The 21,198-nt window shown below is 41.6% G+C and overlaps 1 protein-coding gene across 2 annotated transcripts in view; it reads left to right on the forward strand.

Moving 5' to 3' along the window:
- Positions 1 to 21,198, forward strand: part of PRUNE2 (prune homolog 2 with BCH domain) — a 236,604-nt gene that overhangs the window by 187,492 nt on the left and 27,914 nt on the right. For both annotated transcript variants that reach the window (XM_053923610.2, XM_053923614.2), the window contains exons 10-11: positions 11,197 to 11,276; positions 13,143 to 13,343. In XM_053923610.2, the coding sequence (XP_053779585.1) occupies positions 11,197 to 11,276; positions 13,143 to 13,343 (281 nt within the window). The remainder of the gene's footprint in view (positions 1 to 11,196; positions 11,277 to 13,142; positions 13,344 to 21,198) is intronic.

Genomic DNA, 21,198 nt, shown 5'->3' on the forward strand with positions numbered 1-21,198 from the left:
CAGGTAGGAGAGTGAAAGAGTTAAGATTTTAAGATGAAAAATTAGCAGTTTTATTTATTTTTACCTTTTTTTATTTTTTCTAATTTTATTTTTATTTTTAACAACAGATACAACATTATATTAGTGTCAGGTGCACAACACAGTGATTGGACATTTATATAACTTACAAAGTGATCGCCCCGGTAAGTCTAGGGCCCCCCTGACCCATACGGAGTTGATACAGTATTACTGACTATATTCCCTGTGCTGTACTTCAGGGCCCTGTGACTGTTTGATGACTGCCAGAGCAATTAGCAGTGTTCAGCTGAATTGGATTTTGATCACCAAAAGTGACAAGATAACATGAAGTAGGGAAGGGAGAGTCAGCGTAGCACAGCTGGGATGCAGTGATTAGAGAAAACTTAAACTATGTCATGTTTGTTTCATCATCAAATTTGTACTACTCCCCCCAAAAAAGTCATCTTTTTTTACAGTAAACATCTTTTACATATATCTTGGTATACACCTGAGAGTATTCTGTGCTTACTGCATGTAAAATTTTGGTAAGTACAGCCCCAGCTCTCATTAACCTATACACTTCATACTCACACAACCACATTTGGGAGGCCACGGGCACAACATATTGAAGGTTTACAACTTTAAAATACAGCCAACTTTGAGAAAATAAATTTTATTCGAGTTTATTTAATGTACAGTGGAGGTCAGCAAACTGGAGCCCCAGGTCAAATCCAGCCTCCCACCTGTGTTTGTCCCTAAGGTTTTACTGGGACACAGCCACACCCTTCAGGTACACATTGTCTACGGCTACTCTGCGGCACCAGAGAGCTGAGCAGCTGTGACAGAGACTGCATGGCCTGCAGGGCCTGGCAAATTTCGTGTCTGGCTCTTTACAGAAAATCTTTGCTGACCCCACTGCTAGAGAAGTTAAAGGCTGCAGTCCTGTACCACGCCCTGCGCATCAGCAGATATAAGTGCTGCTGCAGCAGTTGGAAGAGTGCGTAGGGGCTTGTTGTTCATGTTTCTGACGCCAGATTGTTCATGCGCTTGAATGACTTAGGGGAAGAAACTAAACCTAAGACAGCACAGCCATTGCATTGCACGGTGGGGGGAGGGCAACCTGGTGAGCTGGAGCGTATTTCCTTGGGCAGGAGAGCAGGGCAGGGAGGCGTTTACAGACCAGTCTGCACAAAGAAATTCCAATTCCGGGTGCTGCTGAGCTGCTGAAGCAGGGTGGAGTTGGGGGGGGTAGAGTTTCAGGAGTCCGTGCGGAGGCCTCAGTCACTTGGCCATCCTACAGAGGCTGCTGCTCCTGGCACTGAGGACTCATCTTCATTTTGAAGACAGACAGTGGTGCGATTCTCCTCCCCCTCCCTTCCTCAGAACCTCATCCTCGCTTCGCCTTGCCCACCCCACCTGCTCCTAATACTGTCCGGGAGGAGCTTGTATTGTTAAGGGAGAAGGCACAGGGAAATCTACACTGGGTGAACTTGACCTATTAAGTTTACAGCAGTTACTTCCTTATAATTCGCATTTGTAAGAGTCACCTAACATTTTTAAATTATGTTTTCACAAAAACTTATCATCAAAAGTAATTTGTTGGTAGAGATTTTGATGATCACATTCCAATAAGTGGCAAGAAGGAGGGACATTTGCCAGAAGAGCAGGGCATCTTCACTTCTCTGAATCCGGGTGTTCAGAAGGCATTTAGTCCTCCATCGTGTGCTGAGTAGGCCCCGCGCTAAGCCTTAGAGTGTCTGCCCTCCATGCATCCCCCATTCACAATCTAGAATTTAATTATTATCTCAAAAGCAAATGGTTTAAATGGTGTTTAGATTTTCCTTCTATCCCTGCTCACCGTTCCTCAAACTTTAGAGCTAATCAGATTTACCGTAAAGAAGTTTATACACACAAGTACATATGTTACACTTCAGGGAACAATTCAAGAACTTATCCAAGGGCCATTTGTGCTACAAGTGATTTTTGCTGTCTACACATTTTTAGAATCCAGGCCTGGGTAAGGAGACAGCGTAGTGTTCTCCTTTGAGAACAGATGGCTGTGGTTTGTGGGTTTTTGCAAAATCCCTGGAGAATGTGGTTATTGGGTGAGTGCCCAGTGCTTGCCTTACTTTCATTTAATGTCGTCTACTTTCCTTTTTTTCACCCCTGTTTTTATCTGCCTCAGCAGCTGACTATTGGGATCCACAGCCCTTCTGTTCTAGGGTGAGTAAGGCCCAGCTGGGTAGCTAATTGTTGCCAAAGGCCTCATTTCATGGGCTCAAACTCAGCTTCCTGTGATGGAACCTGCGCTCCCATCCTTTCCTTGTATCAGCTTGATGAAGCTGAGCGTGAAACCCAGTCTTGCCTCCTCCTTGAGTAATTTGATAAGTGCCCTAGGGCTTACAGACTGCCGTGCACTCTTACCTCAAATTGTGCAGCCTCCTTTATCAGACAAGAATCCCGAAATGGCAATCCTCCAACCACTGGGCTTTAAAGGGCTAATTTATGTACTTAACAAAGGAAGGCAAGCACCTCATGAAAGGTTTTGTTTGTTTTATCTTTTTTCTTTTATCTCCATTTCTATAGAAAGTAACTTTATCAGTTCTGTATATCTTGCTTGACTAGAGGCCAGCCAAGAGAATTTTAGGAACTCTGACATAAAGGAACTTTCTCTTTATGTAATCATTTTGCCCAGATATAAGAGCATAGCCATCTGGTAATTTTCTTTTTTTCTTTAAAAAAATTATTTTTAATTTATTTTTAGAGAGGGGAAGGGAGGGAGAAAGAGAGGGAGAGAAACATCAATGTGTGGTTGCCTCTCGTGCACCCCCTACTGGGCCTACTGGGGACCCCGCTGCAACCCAGGCATGTGCCCCCACTGGGAATCGAACAGGTAACCCTTTGGTTCACAGGCCAGCACTCAATCCACTGAGCCACACCAGCCAGGGCTGGTAATTTCCCGAAGAAAAATGAATGTTTTAACCTGCTACTCTACTTCTCTGGGGTTGTAGTTTTTAGTTGCCAATCTTATAAGAATGATTTATTGCCCAAAAGGGCTGCTGTGTGCACATGCCTGTCAGGAAGCATTACCGTCTCAAATGCTGTCTGTGTGCACGCCAAGTTCACCGCTCATTTCCTATGAGACAGAACCCGATCTCGGGCATGGCTGATCCTTCAACAACAACTAAACCCCTCCAGATTCAGACATGCTGGAAGCATATAAAGTGTAGAGTGTGCTTTCCGTCTGAAGTCCTTCCCTCCGTGTGTCAGGGCTGCTTGTGGTCTCTGGGCTAGCTTCTTTATTAAGAAGCATGAGTCCGAGAAACACAAAATCTAGTAGTACATGTGGGATCCATTTTCACATTGGAGAATTCCAGTTACGTCACCGTTGCCCTGTTGATCATTTTGGGGTGCATCCCATAAATACTCATGATCATTTCAGGGTGTACAGATTTAGTATAAATAGCATTGGTTCACATAAGGGCCTGGTTCTTTTTCCAGCTTCCTGTGTTGGGTTGAACCCTTAGCTAATTCAGTCTATTTTTTTTCTAATATCTGAATGTAAGGCTTTTTATTTTTTTCTAGAAATTTCTCTACCTGCTTCCACAAGTTTTAATACACAGGGCTCTACTGTTCAGTTACATATAAGTGTGTTTTGCAGTTTTCAAACTGTCTTTTTGTGATCGATTTCTAGACATATGGCTCTGAAGTCCGAGAATATGCTACATGTAGTATTGACTTCTGGTGTTTAACAAGACGTTCTACATAGTCAGTTTTTGTGAGTTTAAGAAAATTGTGTATTTTTTATTGAGTGCAGATCTGTCCATTAGATCGAGCTCTATCATTCCATTATGCAAATTTTTTATATCCTTCTGCATTTCAGATGGATTTATAAATTCTTGAGAAGTATATTCCAATATTCTCCCATGGAATTAATTTCTCTTTTTAATTTACAATTAATTTTTGTTTTATTTATTTCAGGCTATGTTGTTAAAAGCGTATTGAATGTGGATTATTACATCTTCCCAATTAATCTTTTTAATCATGAAATGACTTCCTTATTATTAAAATGCTTTTCAGACTAAAGTCTTTTTTGATGTTAATATTATTGATACTTGCTTTCCTGTGGTTAGTATTTCTGATGTATCTTTTCATATGACCTTATTGTCTACACTTCTGCTTTATTATTTTTAACTGTTCCTTTTTTAAGCAGTGTGGCTATTCAGGGTAAGTGCCACTGCCTGCTAGGACCAACACCCGAATCTCGCTGCTTTATCACAGTGAAGGTTTAAACTTACTCTTTATTCATTACGGTCTCTTTCATATTGTTGTCGGGGTTTTTGACTTTTATTGTTAAGTCTTCTGTCTACTGTATCTGCTGGCAATCCCTCACAGTGTTTCTTTCCTAGTGTAGTTTATAGGGTTTTTTATTGGGAGGGGGTGTTTTTGGTATGAGCTTATCTTTCTGAGGGTTGTTTTTTCCTCCTAAGTAGATTTCCAGTGAATACTAGATTGTAAAAGTAGCACTACCAACAGGCACAGTTGATTCTTCTGCAGTCCTAGGTCCTTAATCATCCTAGATGAATCTTAATTTTAATTTCTTGACTGGGATTTCCTGCACCATTCAGGTAATATAAACAGAGACATGCTTGACACACTATTAGTGTCTAATTCTCATGGGTTGCTTTTTATTTTCCACCCGCGATTTCAGGCTGACTGTGCTTTCCAAGGCCAATGGGTAGAGTTTGTTCTCATCCCCTTCTCATTAAGGAGGCAGTTCTTTAGGGTTCAAGGCCTTATTCAGAAAGTTCCAGTCTAGGCCTTTCTTCTAGTACCTGGAGATCACTTCTCCCGTGGGGTCCTAAGGCCTATGTCCAGTCCAAAAACCCATGGGCTTTTTTCCCATCAGCTTTCTAGAGTAACTCTTTATTTCTGGCACCTTTGTTTTTAAATTTGGAAATATATTAAATACTTTTTGGATGTTCTGTCCTATACAACGTGGCTTTGTATTTATGATGGTACATGGCATTATACCTTCCCAGACATTTTTTAGCAAGGAGAGCAAGTCTCAGAGTGAGAGCCCAAGAGATTTTACCTTCAATTTAATAGCATTGTTTAATTTTTATTATATTTAATTTATATGACTTTTTAAGTGAGTGATTCTAATTTCCATAAGTAATAGTGATAAAAATATTCCTTTCAAAATAATTTAACTAAAATAAGTCAGTATAAAGAAAAATATTAAGCATATTTGCAAGTGCTAGAGGGCTATAAAGAAACCACAAAGGTCATATATTAATACTCCTGTTATGGACTAACTAAAAGAATGTGATGCCTTCCTAGCTTCTGTCTCCACTTTTGAAAATGTTCTTTCATGCTTTAGCAACAGACAAGGTGGGTGCCATCAACACGAACCGGGGTCAACAGTGTGGAAAACAGATTATCCAAATTAGGGCACAGCGTGAGTCAGATATTCCTTCAAAACAATCGATAAACACCAGCTGTACTAGTCAAAATGGCTAGATTAAGATGCGGTCGACTTTGGGTCAAGATGGCAGCATAGAAGACGTGGCTCACCTCTTTGCACAACCACATCGAAATTACAATTAAAACGTAGAACAACCATCACTCAGAACCATCAGAAATTGAGTTGAATGGAAGTCTGACAACTATGAAATTAAAGAAACCACATCCATCCACTGGTAGGAGGGGCGCAAATGAGGAATGGGCTGGTCCCATACCCACGTGTAGTGGATAGAATTCGGGAGGGATAACTTGGGAGCAAGGAGTCCCAGCCTCACACCAGGACCCCCAGCCCAGGGTTCCAGTGCCAGGAAGACAAGTCCCCACAACTTCTGGCTGCAAAAACCAGCAGGGATTGAGACAGTTGAAGAATCTGCTGGAGCCCCAAGGAGTCCCTCTCAAAGAACACACACACACAGACTCACCTACTCAGACTCACTCTCTCTAGGCTCTGGCATTGTGGGTAGGAGCTTGAAAGGCACCAGTAGTATACAGGGAAAAACTGAAGTATCTGGCATCAATGGCATCTACTCATTGTCCCTTTTCTAAATTCTCCCCCCACAGAGCCCCCAAGCTAGTGTCATATCTGAGACTCCATCAACCTGGATAACACTAACCCACCTTGGAGACCCCCAGAGACTCTGCCCCACCCACCCAAGCTGCTTTTCCATATGAGTTGCTGGTCTTGGCTTATGCTTCACAATTTCCTAAACCCTCTCAAATAAGCAACAGCTGGCCTCAGTGAGCCCCAGGCCAGCACTAGCAACAGCCAGCCTAGATTCACATCTTGGCTTTGCCTGGGAATCTCCAAGCCCAGCACAAGTAGCAGCCATCTCAGATTGTTTTATAGCTCAGGCAGGGTGGCCCTGGGCAAAACCCAGGTGGGAGTTGACCTTAGCCTATTCCACTGGGGAAACCCCAGGGCCAGTGCACCCACCAGATAGCTGTAGATCACACTGAACCACCACCATCCTGTCCCTGCATAGCTGATCTTCCATGGAGGGCAGAGGTTGGTGGTGAGTGGTCACAGCCAGTGCTTGCAGCTGACTGGCCTGGGTAAATCCCTCCCATTGATCTGCCAACAGTAATCAAGGCTCAACTATAAGAGGTGGGTGTACACAGCTCACATAAAGTGCACACCTTGAGCGCCCAGCTTGGGTGATAGAGGAGGCTGTGCCATTGGACCCTACAGGACACCTACTACATTAAACCACACTACCAAGGCACAGAGTCAAAGTAGCTCTACCTAATACACAGAAACAAACACAGGGAGGATGATGAAATGAGGAGACAAAGAAACATAGCCCAAATGAAGCAACAGACCAAAACTCCAGGAAAAAAGCTAAATGAAATGGAGATAAGCAATCTATCAGATGCAGAATTCAAAACACTGGTTATAAGAATGCTCAAGGAACTTAGTGAGGACCTCGACAGCATAAACACAATCCAATCAGAAATGAAAGATACGCTAATTGAAATAAAGAACAATTTACAGGGAAACAACAGTAGAGTGGATGAAGCCAAGAGTCAAGTCAATGATTTGGATCATAAAGAAGCAAAAAACAACTAACCAGAACAATGAGAAGAAAATAGAATCCAAAAAGTGGGCAGATAAACAGCTTCCCAGACAAGAAAAAACTAAAGGAGTTCATCATCACCCAGCCCTTATTATATGAAATGTTAAAGGAACTTATTTAAGAAAAAGAAGATTAAAACTATGAACAATAAAATGGCAAAAAAATACGTGTCTATGAACAATTGAATCTAAAACACAGACTAAGCAAACACGAAGAACAGAGACAGAATCATGGGTACAGACAGCCTCTTGGTGGTTGCCTGATGGGACAGAGGTGTGGGGGAGTGGGTGAACAGGTGAGAGGATGAAGTACCAATAGGTAGTTACAGAATAGCCATGGGGATGCAAAGTTGAGTGTAGGAAATGGATTAGAACTGATACACATGTCCCATGGTCACCAACAATGGGGGGGATTGCCTGAGGGAGTGGGGTATGCTGGGTAGAAGGGGGCAAAAGGAGGAGAATCAGGACAACTGTAATAGCATAATCAATAAAATATAATTTTAAAATAAAAAATAAAAGTAAAAAAAGACCTAACAAAGAAACCCAATATCTCAGGAATAAACACAAAATTGTTTTTTCTTGTTCGCCTATCCAACGAGTTTTAGTCCGGGCCTCAGCTCCTCTCTGTAACTCCGACTCAGCCTGCCCGAGACCTACCCTCTATGGCCACCAAGGTACTTTCTCCTAATTCTTCTGACCAGAAGTGATCCCTGCCACTCCCACTCTCATTTCATTTGTCAAAGCAAGTCATGTGGCTACCCTAATTTCACAGGAGAGCGGGGAAGTACAATCTTACCACGTACACCAAAGGCCACAATCCAGAAACAGTGGATGAAATACTTGATTTCTAATGATTATAAACCATTGCAAACAGTTCTGGATCCGTCCTCTAGATGGAGACGTGGAGCTGAGCTTCTGTTTAGGAGGTCAGCCGCAGTAGAGTCAGACTGGTGTTTACAACTCTCTCGGCCGCTTTGGTAGCTCCGTTTTGTACACAGAAAACCCCAAATTAAGTAGGTGCTATGGATTGATAGGGAAATACGTCCCTTCACGCTGGACTGGTTTGTTACGTAACACATCCTGAGCGGCTTCCATTACCAGTTGTAAAACTCCATCCCACTCAATTACCAAGGGCTCAGTTTGACCACTTCATTTCTACAATATTTATGGCCCTGATGTATGAAGGTGGTTGAAGTATTTACAGTCAGTGCAAGCTGGCTTCAGCTTTCCCTCTCTGTCCCTGGGGTTTCCTAAAATGTCCCCAGGGCCTCCTGCAGCATCCTTGCGATTGTGAGAGTGCCTCTCCTCTGATCCCCCTGCTCACAGCCTTGGGCTTTTACCTTCCCCCACTCCCACCTCCTCCGGATTTCGAGCACCTTCCTGACAGGGTCTGTGCTCCGTGTTGCAAAGGAGCATTGAGAGACAAAGGCTCTGTTCACTAACATGGCGCTCACAGGCTCTGTGGAGATTTGTATGGGTACTGAAATTTTCCCTCGCCTGGGTTACTACCCAAATTATAGGAACCTTAGTTATGTTTTGACCAATCATGACACCTATTTCAATTAAATCACTAATCTTGCTACTATGTTAAAAATGAGGGAAAGTAATACCTTGAACTTGCTCAGTGGTTTGTAATTTACAGAGTACTTTCATATGTATTTTCCAGTCACTATGACGTTAGGAATTTATTATTTCCATTCAAAATCATAAAGGTGGCCAGCTAATTTTCTCTGAGTTAATCAGCTTGTCAGTACTAACAGTAGAACTATAACTCAGAACTATAACCTCACATCTGGGCCTCTCAATTATTCCATGATGGTGCCCGCAACTTACAAACATTAACAAAACCTACAAAAATTTAAGACTGATACTACCTATTTTAAAACCCTTTATATTTATTTTGGAGTTAAGGCCAGTACTGTTATGTACTCTGTCAGGTATCAAGGTAGTGATATATCTTTTTTTTTTTAGGTTGATTTGTAGGCAGAGGATTAGAGAAAATAATGTATATATGCATTTCAGATATTTCAACCTTGGTATTTCAGTTCAACACATATGTATCAAGGGATCTGCTTCTACCAGGTGCTGGAGACACAATGGTAAAGAAATAGACGCAGTTCTTGTCCTACTGAAGTTTCAAGGCCAACGGAGAAGGCAATTATAATAGATGGCAAAAAGAACTCCTACAGTAACAGACACTTTTGTCTTTCGGTGTCATCTTCAGGCATTGCACATTCTTCCTCCTTTCTTGGTGAGGAAACTGAGTAACTTGCCATATGACAAGGGATAGAACTGGATAGACTTGAATCCAGTTGCTCTTAACAGCAGCATTTTGCCACTTTACAGGGACTGCAGGGTCAGTGTCAAGGAGAACACACACGGAGAATGTCAGATGACAAGGGCTCATGGTAAGGAAGTCTGAAAAACTGCAGCAGCATGGGCAACCCAGACATCCATCCCCCTGGGCCCCAGGACTTTCGGAACTTCAGGCCTTTTTTCTTTTTACTCACCAGCCCCACCTCCACCAATGGACAATTTGGTTTGCTGCCACCCTGTGTGAAGTGTCTGTGCTTGGCACAGGTTATCTTGTTCCTGCCGATACATTATTGCCTCTGACTCACACACCAGCCTCCTCTTGCACACTGTTTTTCCATTAGGGTGCTGGATTCATGTTAGAGAACATCCAGGGTAGAAACCACAGCAAACGTACAGAGAAAGAAACTCCCTGAGGCTGTGTGTTTGAAGGGGTTTGTGGAGTTGATGGGTAAGGGCGCAGGCATTTACTAGGCTCAGGGAAGCCACATTAAGTTATAGGCAATAGTCATCATTATTTTAACCCCATTGTCCCATCTCCACCACAAGAATGAGACTGGTCTCTTGTTCCTCTGTATTCTCTGCTCTTAGACAATACATATTTGTTGAATAAATGATGAAGTACAGTTATCACTAGAAACGTAGAATTTTGTTTTAATCACAGTGACAATAAGGGTTTTGACTTGGATTCTGGAGACTTTGATCATCTATGTAAGCAAACTCCAAGTGTTTGGTAGACCCAGACTGAAGTGGAGAGAATTCACATTAAGAAAGAAGGGAGGGACTAAATTTAGAACTTTACCACCAAGGCTTATCACGTTTAAATTTAGATCGGGGCCCACATCACAAGGATTCACTCTGGGTGAGTGAACTTATGTGTAAGCCAGCGAGAAGAAAAATACATTATCATGATGAATGGGGATTTACTGAACGTGGGACGAGAGATGAAAATAAGTCAAGGGGAACTGACTGTGACCGGTGGTCAGTTTCCTACAAGAGCGTATAAATTTGTCACAATTTCCCTCAGTATTTTTTCATTCCCCCATACTTATCGTTCGGGTTAATACAAATGGTCCTGGGCTTGGCACTGATTAGAAAGAAGAGATGGTAGCTCATGACTAGAACCATCTTCACCAATATGTAATTCACAATGAGTTTTTAAATGTTTAAACAATTAAGGAAAATACATTAGTTGGTGCCTTCTCAAGAATGTTAGGCACTGTACAGTCACTGCTTAATCTTAAAAAAACTCAGTGACATAGGTGGTATATATTACAAATATATGATTTGTATACCTGTTTTACAAATAAAGAAAGTAAGACCAGCAAGAGTACACTTTTCTCTGCCCATAGCCATTAATGGAATGTGCTCAAATTTATAGGGAGGAAGAGATATATACAAAGTCAGGTCTGTCTTTACTCCAAAGCACATATATTGCTTTCTTGCTAAATGTGTGTGTGTGTATGTGTGCCCTTAAGTATATTTTCTTACCGTTTGCTTTTCCTGTTTCGGCGTTTTTTTCACTTGGGGTGTGTTTGCTAATGTGAGCTGGCAGGAGGAGTAACGTGCTGCACGCACAGAGTTACGCCGGGGTCCATGGTTCTCATCCACGGTAACGGAGGAAGTCTGTATTCTAACTTGCAGCCACGCACAGTGGATTCAGTACACGCACTGGCTTTTTTCCAAGTGAATTAACAATGTTATTTTGGAATCTCCAAGCTTCCTTTCCAAAAAAAACTAAGCCCCACGCAGCTCTGTGCATGCTCTGCTTTGCTCTCTTTCAGACTACTCTCGGAGGATGCGGGAATGGACATCCCCTTGGAGGAGGGAATGCCGAGTCCCGGTGCTGCAGACATGAGGCCTGGTGAGCAGAGCGCTTGTTCATTTCTTTCAGCGTGTTCTGTATCCACACCTTTTCATTATTCAGTGAGAGAGCCATTTCCTGTGCATCCGACTTGCGAAGAGAGGGGAAAATACGTGTAAAGAAGGTGTTAGGCTCAATGTGGTTAATTTCAGAGTTGACTTGAATATTGATGATCACCAGTGTGGGCTGCCTTTTATATCCTGGGCCAGGGCCTTGGCTGCCACTGTTTTCAGTTCCTGTGATAATTGGCTACTGTTGATCATAATACCAAATTCTAACTCACATCAAAGTTCACCAAATTTATACTTAAGTGTGAGAATGTTTAAGATTAGAAATGTGATATCAAGAAGGCTAATGAAAGAAAGAAAAAAGAAAGCCCTTATACTCTAAAAGTTTACAATCCAAGGCATACTCCCCAAAACAAGAATTTTAGATTTTCTTCTGCAATCTATATTTCTTCCACTTTGTACTAGGACACCTCTTTGCACTGTCTAGCTTCAGGATAGTACCAATATCCTGCACCCCAACCTTATCAACCAGTCCTAAAATGGGAGTCAACTTTACTTTTTTGCCTAAGTATTTAAGTGCATGCTTCAAAATACTAGTCACGTGACAATTAGTTTTAAGTGTTCTATGGCCAAGTAAGACTCATGGCCACTGTATGGATGTCTACTCCACTCTCTGAGGTCCATCACGCTCTTCAGAATAATAAAGGCACTAAAGCTATAGTTATCTTTTATGGTAGTAATTAGCCACACGTGGCTATTTAAATTAATTAAAATTTAAAACAAATTTGAGAAGTTAAGTTCTTCAGTTGTACTAGCGTTATTTCAATTCCTTAACATTTCTGTCATTACAACACTTTGCTCTGGATAGTACTGCTCTGAGAATTCCTGTCAGATAGAAATCCATTGTTGTGCAAACTTATGGGTCACTAGAAACTCTTTTCAAGTGCTGCATGGAAACATGTTACATGAGACACAGTTAGGGGGATGCTCTGTACAGAACATCTTAATGGCAAAGAAACAGTGTCGGCTTCCTTCGGGCGAGACCGGATTTGAATTCCAGAATTGAGAGGTATGCCAGACGGCCTTCAAAGTCCTTTGTGATAGAGAATCCTGAAATTTCTATTTTTAGAAGTGTTTGGTTGGGATCAACTTGATCAAAAACTACTTCTCCAGCTCTTCTGTTAAGTGAGCGGCACGTTAGTGGCAAGACCCACATGACCATTCAAGTGTAGGAGCTACTCCATGAGCCTTAACGTGAGACTCTCACTCATGGCGTGGGGACCCACCGCAGACAGTATTGCGTAGGAGGGGATGACGGCTTGATCCAAAAGGATGGGATCTGGGAGGATACCGCAGCTTTATTAAAAGTAAATACAGAACGCCAGCCAAAGAGAGGCCACTGTGCATCAGACACAGTTGTCAGACACTGAGGAAAAGTATTTTGGGAGTATCCATGAATGCAGCAGATGAAGTTCTTACCCTCCATTCCACAGGAGTAAAGTCTACGTGAAGCATTATCAGAAATACGGAAGCTTCACTGTTTCTGTTACACGATAGGCACCATCAAAGTTCAGTTCAATGTTACCTCAGTTTCAAGTTCTCAGACCTGAACAGGACATTCTAAAAACTAGTTTTCTGCCCAGTTAGCAATGGCTCCCACTTTCTATTTGTACATGGTCAGAGCTGATGGGGCTGAGACTGGCTGGTCAAGGAGGGGCCAAGTCCCATAGAAACCACTTTTTAGCAGGTCTGCCTTTGCTGAAAGGGCTTTGAAAATTTTTTCCATGGGGGCCCACACCCGCTCTTAGCAGCCACGTGCATGATCTAACGCTTGTCGTTGTTTCTGCTTCTTCTTTAGAACCTCCCGATTCCCTGGATCTTAATGGCACTCATCCCCAGAGGGTCAAGCTCACCGCCCCAAATATCAGTCTTTCTCTGGACCAAAGTGAAGGGTCTGTCCTCTCTGATGATAATCTGGACAGTCCCGATGAAATTGATATCAATGTGGATGAACTCGATACCCCGGATGAAGCGGATTCTTTTGAGTACACTGGGCATGGTAAGTTGCCAAGTTGGCAAGGCCAAGGCTATGTGAAAAGTGAAAGAGTATCTAAGTGGCATTCATACAGACTTCCCATTTTGTTGCTGGTGGCTCTTTTCTGTGATTTCTAGATGCTTCTTTTTGTATCTCTGCTCATAGGTGGCTGTGATTGATAGTTTAGAGGTTGACAAAGGTCACACATAGCCATTGCTCTTTCTTTAAACCCCTACTCTATGCCAGGCCCTGTGCTAGACAGTGGGGTTGAAAGAAAGCTGTTATATCCTGTGTTGTTAGAAAATTGGGGCTACATTTGCAGAGAAAAAGAATTTAATCTTGAAGCTAAAATTTGAAGGAGAGAAATCGGAGCTTACCTGTTTCTTTGTACAAGCTCCCACTGTCTGTAATGTTCGTTCTCCCAGATTCTTACATGGTTGTTCCCTTCTCCTTACACAGATCTTAATCTTCCCTGACCTCTATAATTAAGGTGCTCCCCATCCTCACCCCCCACCACCCAGTTACTCTCTATCCCAGTATTCATTTTATTTTCCATGTATCACTAATTGAAATCACATCATTTAACTAACTCTTTGGCCCTGGCTGGTGTGGCTCAGTGGATTAAGTGCCGGCCTATGAACTAAAGGGTTGCCGGTTCAATTCCCAGTGTAGGGCGTATGCCTGGGTTGCAGGCCAGGTCCTCATTAGGGGGCGCATGACAGGCAGCCACACATTAATGCTCCTCTCCCTCTTTCTCCCTTCCCCTCTCTAAGAATAAATAAATAAAATACTTTTTAAAAGAAGCAACCTTTAAAAAAATAACTGTTTGCATGTTTATTGTCTTTCTCTTCCCACTAAAATGTCTGAATCATGAGGGCAGGGACTTCATTATATTTGTAGTTATATTGCTGATGAAGTAGGAAGGAAGGAGGATGGAGTAGGGTGTAGTGGGGAGAATAAAAAGAGAGAAATAAAAAGCTGCTGGATCAAACAAAGACACTCCTAATATGTATATCAGGTGAATATCAGACACTCCTAATATGAAATTGGGTTTGTTATGGAATCTAATGATCCAAATAAATTAACAAAATAGAAACAGACTCAGATACAGAGAACAGACTGACAGCTGTCAGAGGGGAGGGGGTTGGGGGCTGGGTGGAAAAGGTGAAGGGATTCAGAAATAAAAAACAAACTCATAGACCCAGACAACAGTGTGGTGATTACCAGAGGGGAAGGGGGCGGGGGGTAGAAGAGGGTAAAGGGGGTACAAGTGGTGATGGAAGGAGACTCGACTTGGGGTGGTGAATACACAACACAACACACAGATGATGTGTTATAGAATGTACACCTGAACCTGTATAATTTTCTTTGCCAGTGTCACCCCAATAAATTCAGTTAAAAAAGTAAATCGTCAGATTCTCAAAAACAATGTACAAATGCACAGCACCTGCTTTTAAACATGGCATTGTGTTGTTCCCCTTTTATGGGACGGGACCCTCTGACTTTACCGTATTGAAATTCAAGGTGAGAGAATCCTGACCACAGCTGTTGGCTTGATACATTGTAAAAATTCTCCGTAAAATTAAAAATTTTGTTCATTAAAAATTTTTTTTTAATCTTTAAAATCACTTAAAAAGAAATACCATTACTAAATGACACCTGGACTTTTAGAGCCATGTTAATTCCAGCAGTGTCATTCATCAGAGAACATAATAGGGAAATTCATCAAATCAGTGAATTGATTCAACCAATGGTTGCAAGCACGGGGGCTACAAGCTTGGCCAGCACAGACTGAGACCCTGCCTTCACAGACAAGCTCTTGGTCTCCTCGTGCTAAAAAAAAAGAGAGAGAGAGAGAGAGGGAGGAAGAAAGAAAGGAAGGAAGGAAGGAAGGAAGGAAGGAAGGAAGGAAGGAAGGAAGGAAGGAAGAAAGGCTCAACTACTTGTTCTAGAGTTGTGATGTTTCAAGTAGAGGTTTTATGTTGCATTTTTATCATACTTTTGAATTGCTAAAGTTATCTGGGTATTTGACCCTATCGGGTGAAATACACAAAAAGGAGACAAAAAAGGTCTTGAATTCATATGCTTTTCGACCTCCTCAGAGGCTCTTCCCCAGCTGCTCCATCCATCCCAGCTGTGCCCAGCTGCGCCAGCCCTTCCGCTAAGATGTTCTCACACGTAGGAATCGTGCCTTGATTTACAATCCGCCAGCAGACAGCTGTGGCGTGACCCTGCTGGTCCCTCCCTCTCCTCCCTGTGTACTTTCTTTCCTATTGCCCTGGGGAGCCGTATCACACCACATCTAAAACTTTTATATTTATAAATAGGAAAACTGCCAAGCTAAGTGGTAGTGGCTGAACAAACTGGTAATTAAAGCTGCCACTTGCTGACACAGTTCTTTTTAGTCGATTCGGTTATGCTGAAAGAACCAGTCTAGCAGCTACAACCCCACTTTTAGGTCTTAAATTCAAAGGACAGAATTTTAATGTAACTGGAATTTTAAAGTCCACCCTGATTCTCAAATGAAAGATGTATGTTTAGACATTGTTTCAAACAAACAAAAATATCAAACATTGAAAGCACAAAGTACATCTGAATAGCTGTATTTCACAAACATTTAGACATGCATAGCTGACTGTGTTAAGAGAGATGGAATACATTTTAGTCCCAAAGTATGAAATAAATGCTTGTAAGCTGCATGTTTCGGGGGTTTCTGGTGTGAGCATTTTGAATGAGGCATATACATTCTAAACAAAATGGGATTTTTTAAGGCATGGTGTTTCAAAAGTGTTTGGTCAGTAATTTATTCTATTTAATGGACACTTTCATGGTGCTTACTATGTGCCAAGATCTGCGTTAGGTACGTTATAAATATTAACTATATTAATCCTCATGTCAACTCTGTGAATAGGTATTATGTTTCCCTATTTTAAGATGGGACACTGGGGTGAGACACAGAGTGGTTAAGTAATTTACCTAAGGCCGCACAGCTAGTAAATGTCAGAGCCAGCACTCAACCCCTGAGGTGTTGCCCTTGATTCCTGGGCCATGCTGCTTCTCCATAAATATACTGACAATGAATAGAGAGAGCCTTTTACTAGATTAGGCTGGTATACCTGAAGCCGAGCCCTATAGTCACCCCTCACGTTTGCTTGCCCTTTTGTTCAGTCATTTTCACGCCTTGAGGGCTCTCACTGTATTACCAAGTGCTTGAAGGACTTCCAAGCCATTGCCCGTTTTACCCACAGCTGATGACCACACATCACTGCTGGGTTATTATTGCCCACAATGTGATTTTGCTTATGAAAGAATTTAGAATTTCACTATCAAAAGTTGTTAAATTAGTCTTTACCTCCAAGCAATTTTCTTGAATACTTGTGTCCAAATAGTAGAAAAATATGAAAGTACTGACATAATTAAGGTTTGACTTTCTTTAATATGTACAAGTGTCATAGATATCAGAAATATGTACGTAGATCGTGAAGGACTTAGGAGGCCAATCTTTCTATTAAGATAGGTCTGAGTTTTCCTTTTAATGCTTTGTTATACTAATCTTAGAAATTTCAGTATATTCCGAAGGTCAGAGAAGATGACCTATTTCTGTTTTCCAAACCAACTGCAAAGTTATTTTTACCATAAATCAGATCTCAGCTAAGGCATTTCATAAGGGAAATGGAAAAATGATAACGAATTTTAGCCTGAATATTTCTGAGAACGTTAAGAGAAATAATCATGTCCTTTTATATTTTCTCTTCCTTAGTGATATTTAGTGACCTCGTTTAAGCTACCTTTTCTAAAATTAACCTCTAAAGACAGATAGTTTTCTCTGGGAATAAGGTACCCCAACATTTGTTTCCAGATAATCAGGGAGTCACTTCATTTAACTTCCCCACTTACTGTCTTCCACTGTTTTCTCAGCCTGCAGGCAACCCGCTTATAAAGTCGATTCCATGTTTTAACTCTGCACATAAACGAATTGAATGGAAAGGTTATTTTCTTTTATCCACAAGCAACCTCATGCCTAATGAGGTGATCTGAAAGGATGATTTTTCTTTGTGCTTTTATATGCTGAGATTTTACATTTGAATTTATTGCCTGCCTATTCTTTGTCACCAAAAAGAAAAAAAAGAAAGGAAAAAACCTTTAAAGACTTGTTGACTGTATCCAGAATGTCTTTCCTTTAACAAGAAAAGTTCAAACATAATATCTTCTAAGATTATTTACATTATCAGTGCAAGGCCATAATATAGACAGCTAGTCACCTTTCCTAGATGTAGGTGTCCTGCTAGAAGGCCCCAGCAGACGTCATCTCTAGCTAGTCCATAATGACACCAACAGTGGACTCTCCGCTGCGGTCTGTCCAGCCCTGACGTTCGGGAGCCTGTGTACTAAGTCATGTCACAAAAGACAAGAGCAGATGGTCAAGGTGACTTCTCCCCTGCGTGCCAGGGCTTGAGTGATGTCAACAGTGGCCAGGGAGAAAAATGTGTTATTAAAAAAAAAGGAGACAAAAAAATCAAGCATTTCTTAGTGGAGACAGCCTGATATCAAAAATTAAATATGGAAGGCAGGGGATAAAGAGTTAAATGAGACCTGAACATTTTCAAAATACTGAGAAAATGATGGCTAAAGGGAGGGTGGTGATTTATAGTAATGGCAGAATTATTATTAAGATCGGGACGATATTGCTAATTCAAGAAAGTCAATAAAGCTAGCTTTTCTTCTGACTAGCTTATATTGTGGACTTCTAAAAATGAGTACCTCGAGTATGAGAATTTACTGTACCCCCTAGCCCTTACCTAATTTATCTTGCCCATTTACACCAGTCCTCAGGTGGGGAAGGACAAGGAGCCCCAGCAACTGGCCAGCTCTCACCCTCTAAAACATCAGCAGTAGCATTTCATAAAAAGGTCCAGCCTCAAACTTTTATACTAAAATTAGCAATAATAATGTTTTTTAAGAAAAACTATAGGAAAATGTGTGTGTATGTTTGCATACTCTTAAGGTAGGGGTGTCCTTTCTTATGATACAATAATTAAAAGCATAAAGATAAAAATTGACAGAGTCAACTACATAAAATATATTTCTGTTTAGAAAGAACACAAATTTAAAAGGTAAGCATCAGGCAGGAAAGTAATTGCAATACATGACAAAGTTCTGTATAAAGAACTCCAACGAATCAATAAGGACGATAGCTAAGGGGCTTAGCAAGTGCGTCCCTCTCAGTGAGAGAAATATCAATAGCCAATAAACACTTAAAACTCCCCAGTCTTTAATAATTAAATAAATGCAAATTAAAACAACAAAGAGACAGGTTTCACCCTAAATTGTCAGGGGTTAAAAACTTCGATAACCTCCAGTGTTTTTGACAGTGTGAGGACACAGGAACACTCACACATTTTTGGTGTGATATTTTCAGGGCAAAATGTTCATGAAAATTTTAGGTGTTTGTACCCTCTGATCCAGCATTCCATTAGAGAAACACAGCATATAGCAATAGGTACTCAAATGAGGTAAGATACCTGTACCAAGATACTTCCTGAAGCAAATTCTTTCTAAGGAACAACAAAATAAAACGAAACTTTTATCACTATGGGATTGATAAACTAAAATACATCAGTAAAATGGAATACTTTAGGACTACTTTTAAAACAAGCAGAGTTGCCCTGGCTGGGTAGCTCGGTTAGTTGGAGCTACCCTGTGCACCGAAAGGTCACTTGTTCAATTCCCAGATGGGGCACATACCTAGGTTGCGGGATCGTCCCTGGTCGGGGTGTGTATGTACAGGAGGCAACTGATGGCTGTTTCTCTCTCTCTCTCTCTCTCTCTCTCTCTCTCTCTCTTCCTCTCTCTCTTTGAAATCAATGGATGTTATCCTCAGGCAGGGATTCAAAAATAGGTCAGTAAAACGAGCAGAGTTTATATACACTGAGACAGAAAGAAGCCTATGCGATAGTATTAAGGAGGAGCACGTTGTAGAGAAGTGTGCACAGAACATGCACACTATTCGGAGCAGTCATACTTTTGGGGGGAAAAGTATGTATGTCCACATGCACCTGGGAAGAAGAATACACATCAAACACCATGTGATTGTAACATAGGAGATTTTTGCTGTTTTCATTAACAATTTTCTGTATTGCTTGTACTTTTATAAATGTTTTGCTTTTATAATCAGAAAAAAAGAAAACCATGTACGAAACTTAATAACAAAGTAGCCTCATTAAAGCATGCGGAAAACAAAACAACCCCACACGGATCACCAGGGCGAATTTAGAGCAGGCCAGAAAGTCCGAAACAGGACGAAGAGGGGTTAGTGGATGGTGAGATCATTGCAGGGAGAGCATGTGTGTACAGGAGCATCAGAAGACAAGCCCATATCAGAGCCCAGAGACCACAGAAAGCACAGCGACCAGGTGGAAAACGTAGTACCAGGAAGGGAGCTACGATGAACATCCAAGGGCCCAAACCCAGGGAGGAAGAGAGAGGCAGGGAGGGACTCCATATGCACAGGGATGGATTTGCACAAGTGACAACATGCTTGATCTGCAGCCAAAGGTTTCCATCGTAAGCTGCTTTCCATAGTAAGCTGCTGAGTGCTGGTGGGAACACAGAGGAAGCCAGATGAGGCCAGGCTCTGTAGGTGGTGGTTGCTGTTGGTATTGGCAAAAAAGCCTAGGATTGCTTCCAAACTGGACTTCATTTTACTATCCTAAGTCACAGGTAATTAGACACGTTTGAATGTTTCTCATGGAATCTTCTGAAACATAATGGCATTGTTGTGGATTCCTGCCAGATTACCTATATTTCCAGGAACTTGTCCAAGCTTTATTTAGCCACTCACCCTCCCAATTTTTATTGAGTACTCTGTGCCAGTTTCCAAGCTAAGTTTGGAGATGAGTGTTAAAGGTAACTAAGGCAGAATTTCTTAGCTCAAGGAACTCACAGCCTCACATTGAAATAAACAAGAATGAGACAGTCACACATTCAAGTTACAATGTGATAACTCAGAAGAGTAGAAAAGGTAAGGGTTTAATTATACTTGCTTTGTAACTCTGTGGCCTGAGGTAACTACTTCAGTTACCGTATTTTTCAGACTATAAGACACACTGGTCCATAAGACACACCTAGGTTTTTGAGGAAGAAAATAGGAAAAAACCCCGCTCCACCACCACCCGCCGTAACCCTCCCCCACAACCCCCCGGCTGCAAGCCAGGTAAGCTACATTAGGACTATAAGACGCACCCCTATTTTCCTCCCAAATTTGGGGGGTGCGTCTTATAGTCTGAAAATACGGTAGTTTTTGCATTGGTATCATATAATACCTACTATTGTGCCTGACACATGGTAGTTGCTATTATTATCAAAGTCCCATAAAAAGAATACAAGTAGCCCTGCCCGGGTGGCTCGGTGGGTTGGAGCGTTATCCCAAGCACCAAAGGGCTGTGGGTTCGATCTCTGGTCAGGGCACATACAGGAGGCAACCAATCAATGTTTTTCTCTCACATCAGTGTTTCTTTCCTCCTTCCTCTCTCTCTGAAATCAATAAGCATGTTCTCAGGTGAGGAGTTAAAAAAGAATACAAGTAAATCAAAGGTCATGTTTTGAATGGAAATATAAGATAGATAATATCTCACAGAATTATTTTGAAAGTTATAAATAATATTTTCCTTCAAATTCCTTAAACCTACAAAGAGCCATCGTTGCTCAATAGGTGGTATATTTCTCCCCCAAAATGCTCAGTGGGCTTTTTCATTGCCTTCTGTACCCACAAATAGGAGCCTTGAGAATTTTTGGCCTTGGAACATTTCTGGCCTACAAAGTTACTTTCTTGCTTACTGTAAAATCTTGCTGTGGCATATTTGGAAAAATCCATAGGTGT

This window comes from Desmodus rotundus, chromosome 1 (assembly GCF_022682495.2).
Source record: "Desmodus rotundus isolate HL8 chromosome 1, HLdesRot8A.1, whole genome shotgun sequence".
Lineage (NCBI taxonomy): Eukaryota > Metazoa > Chordata > Mammalia > Chiroptera > Phyllostomidae > Desmodus > Desmodus rotundus.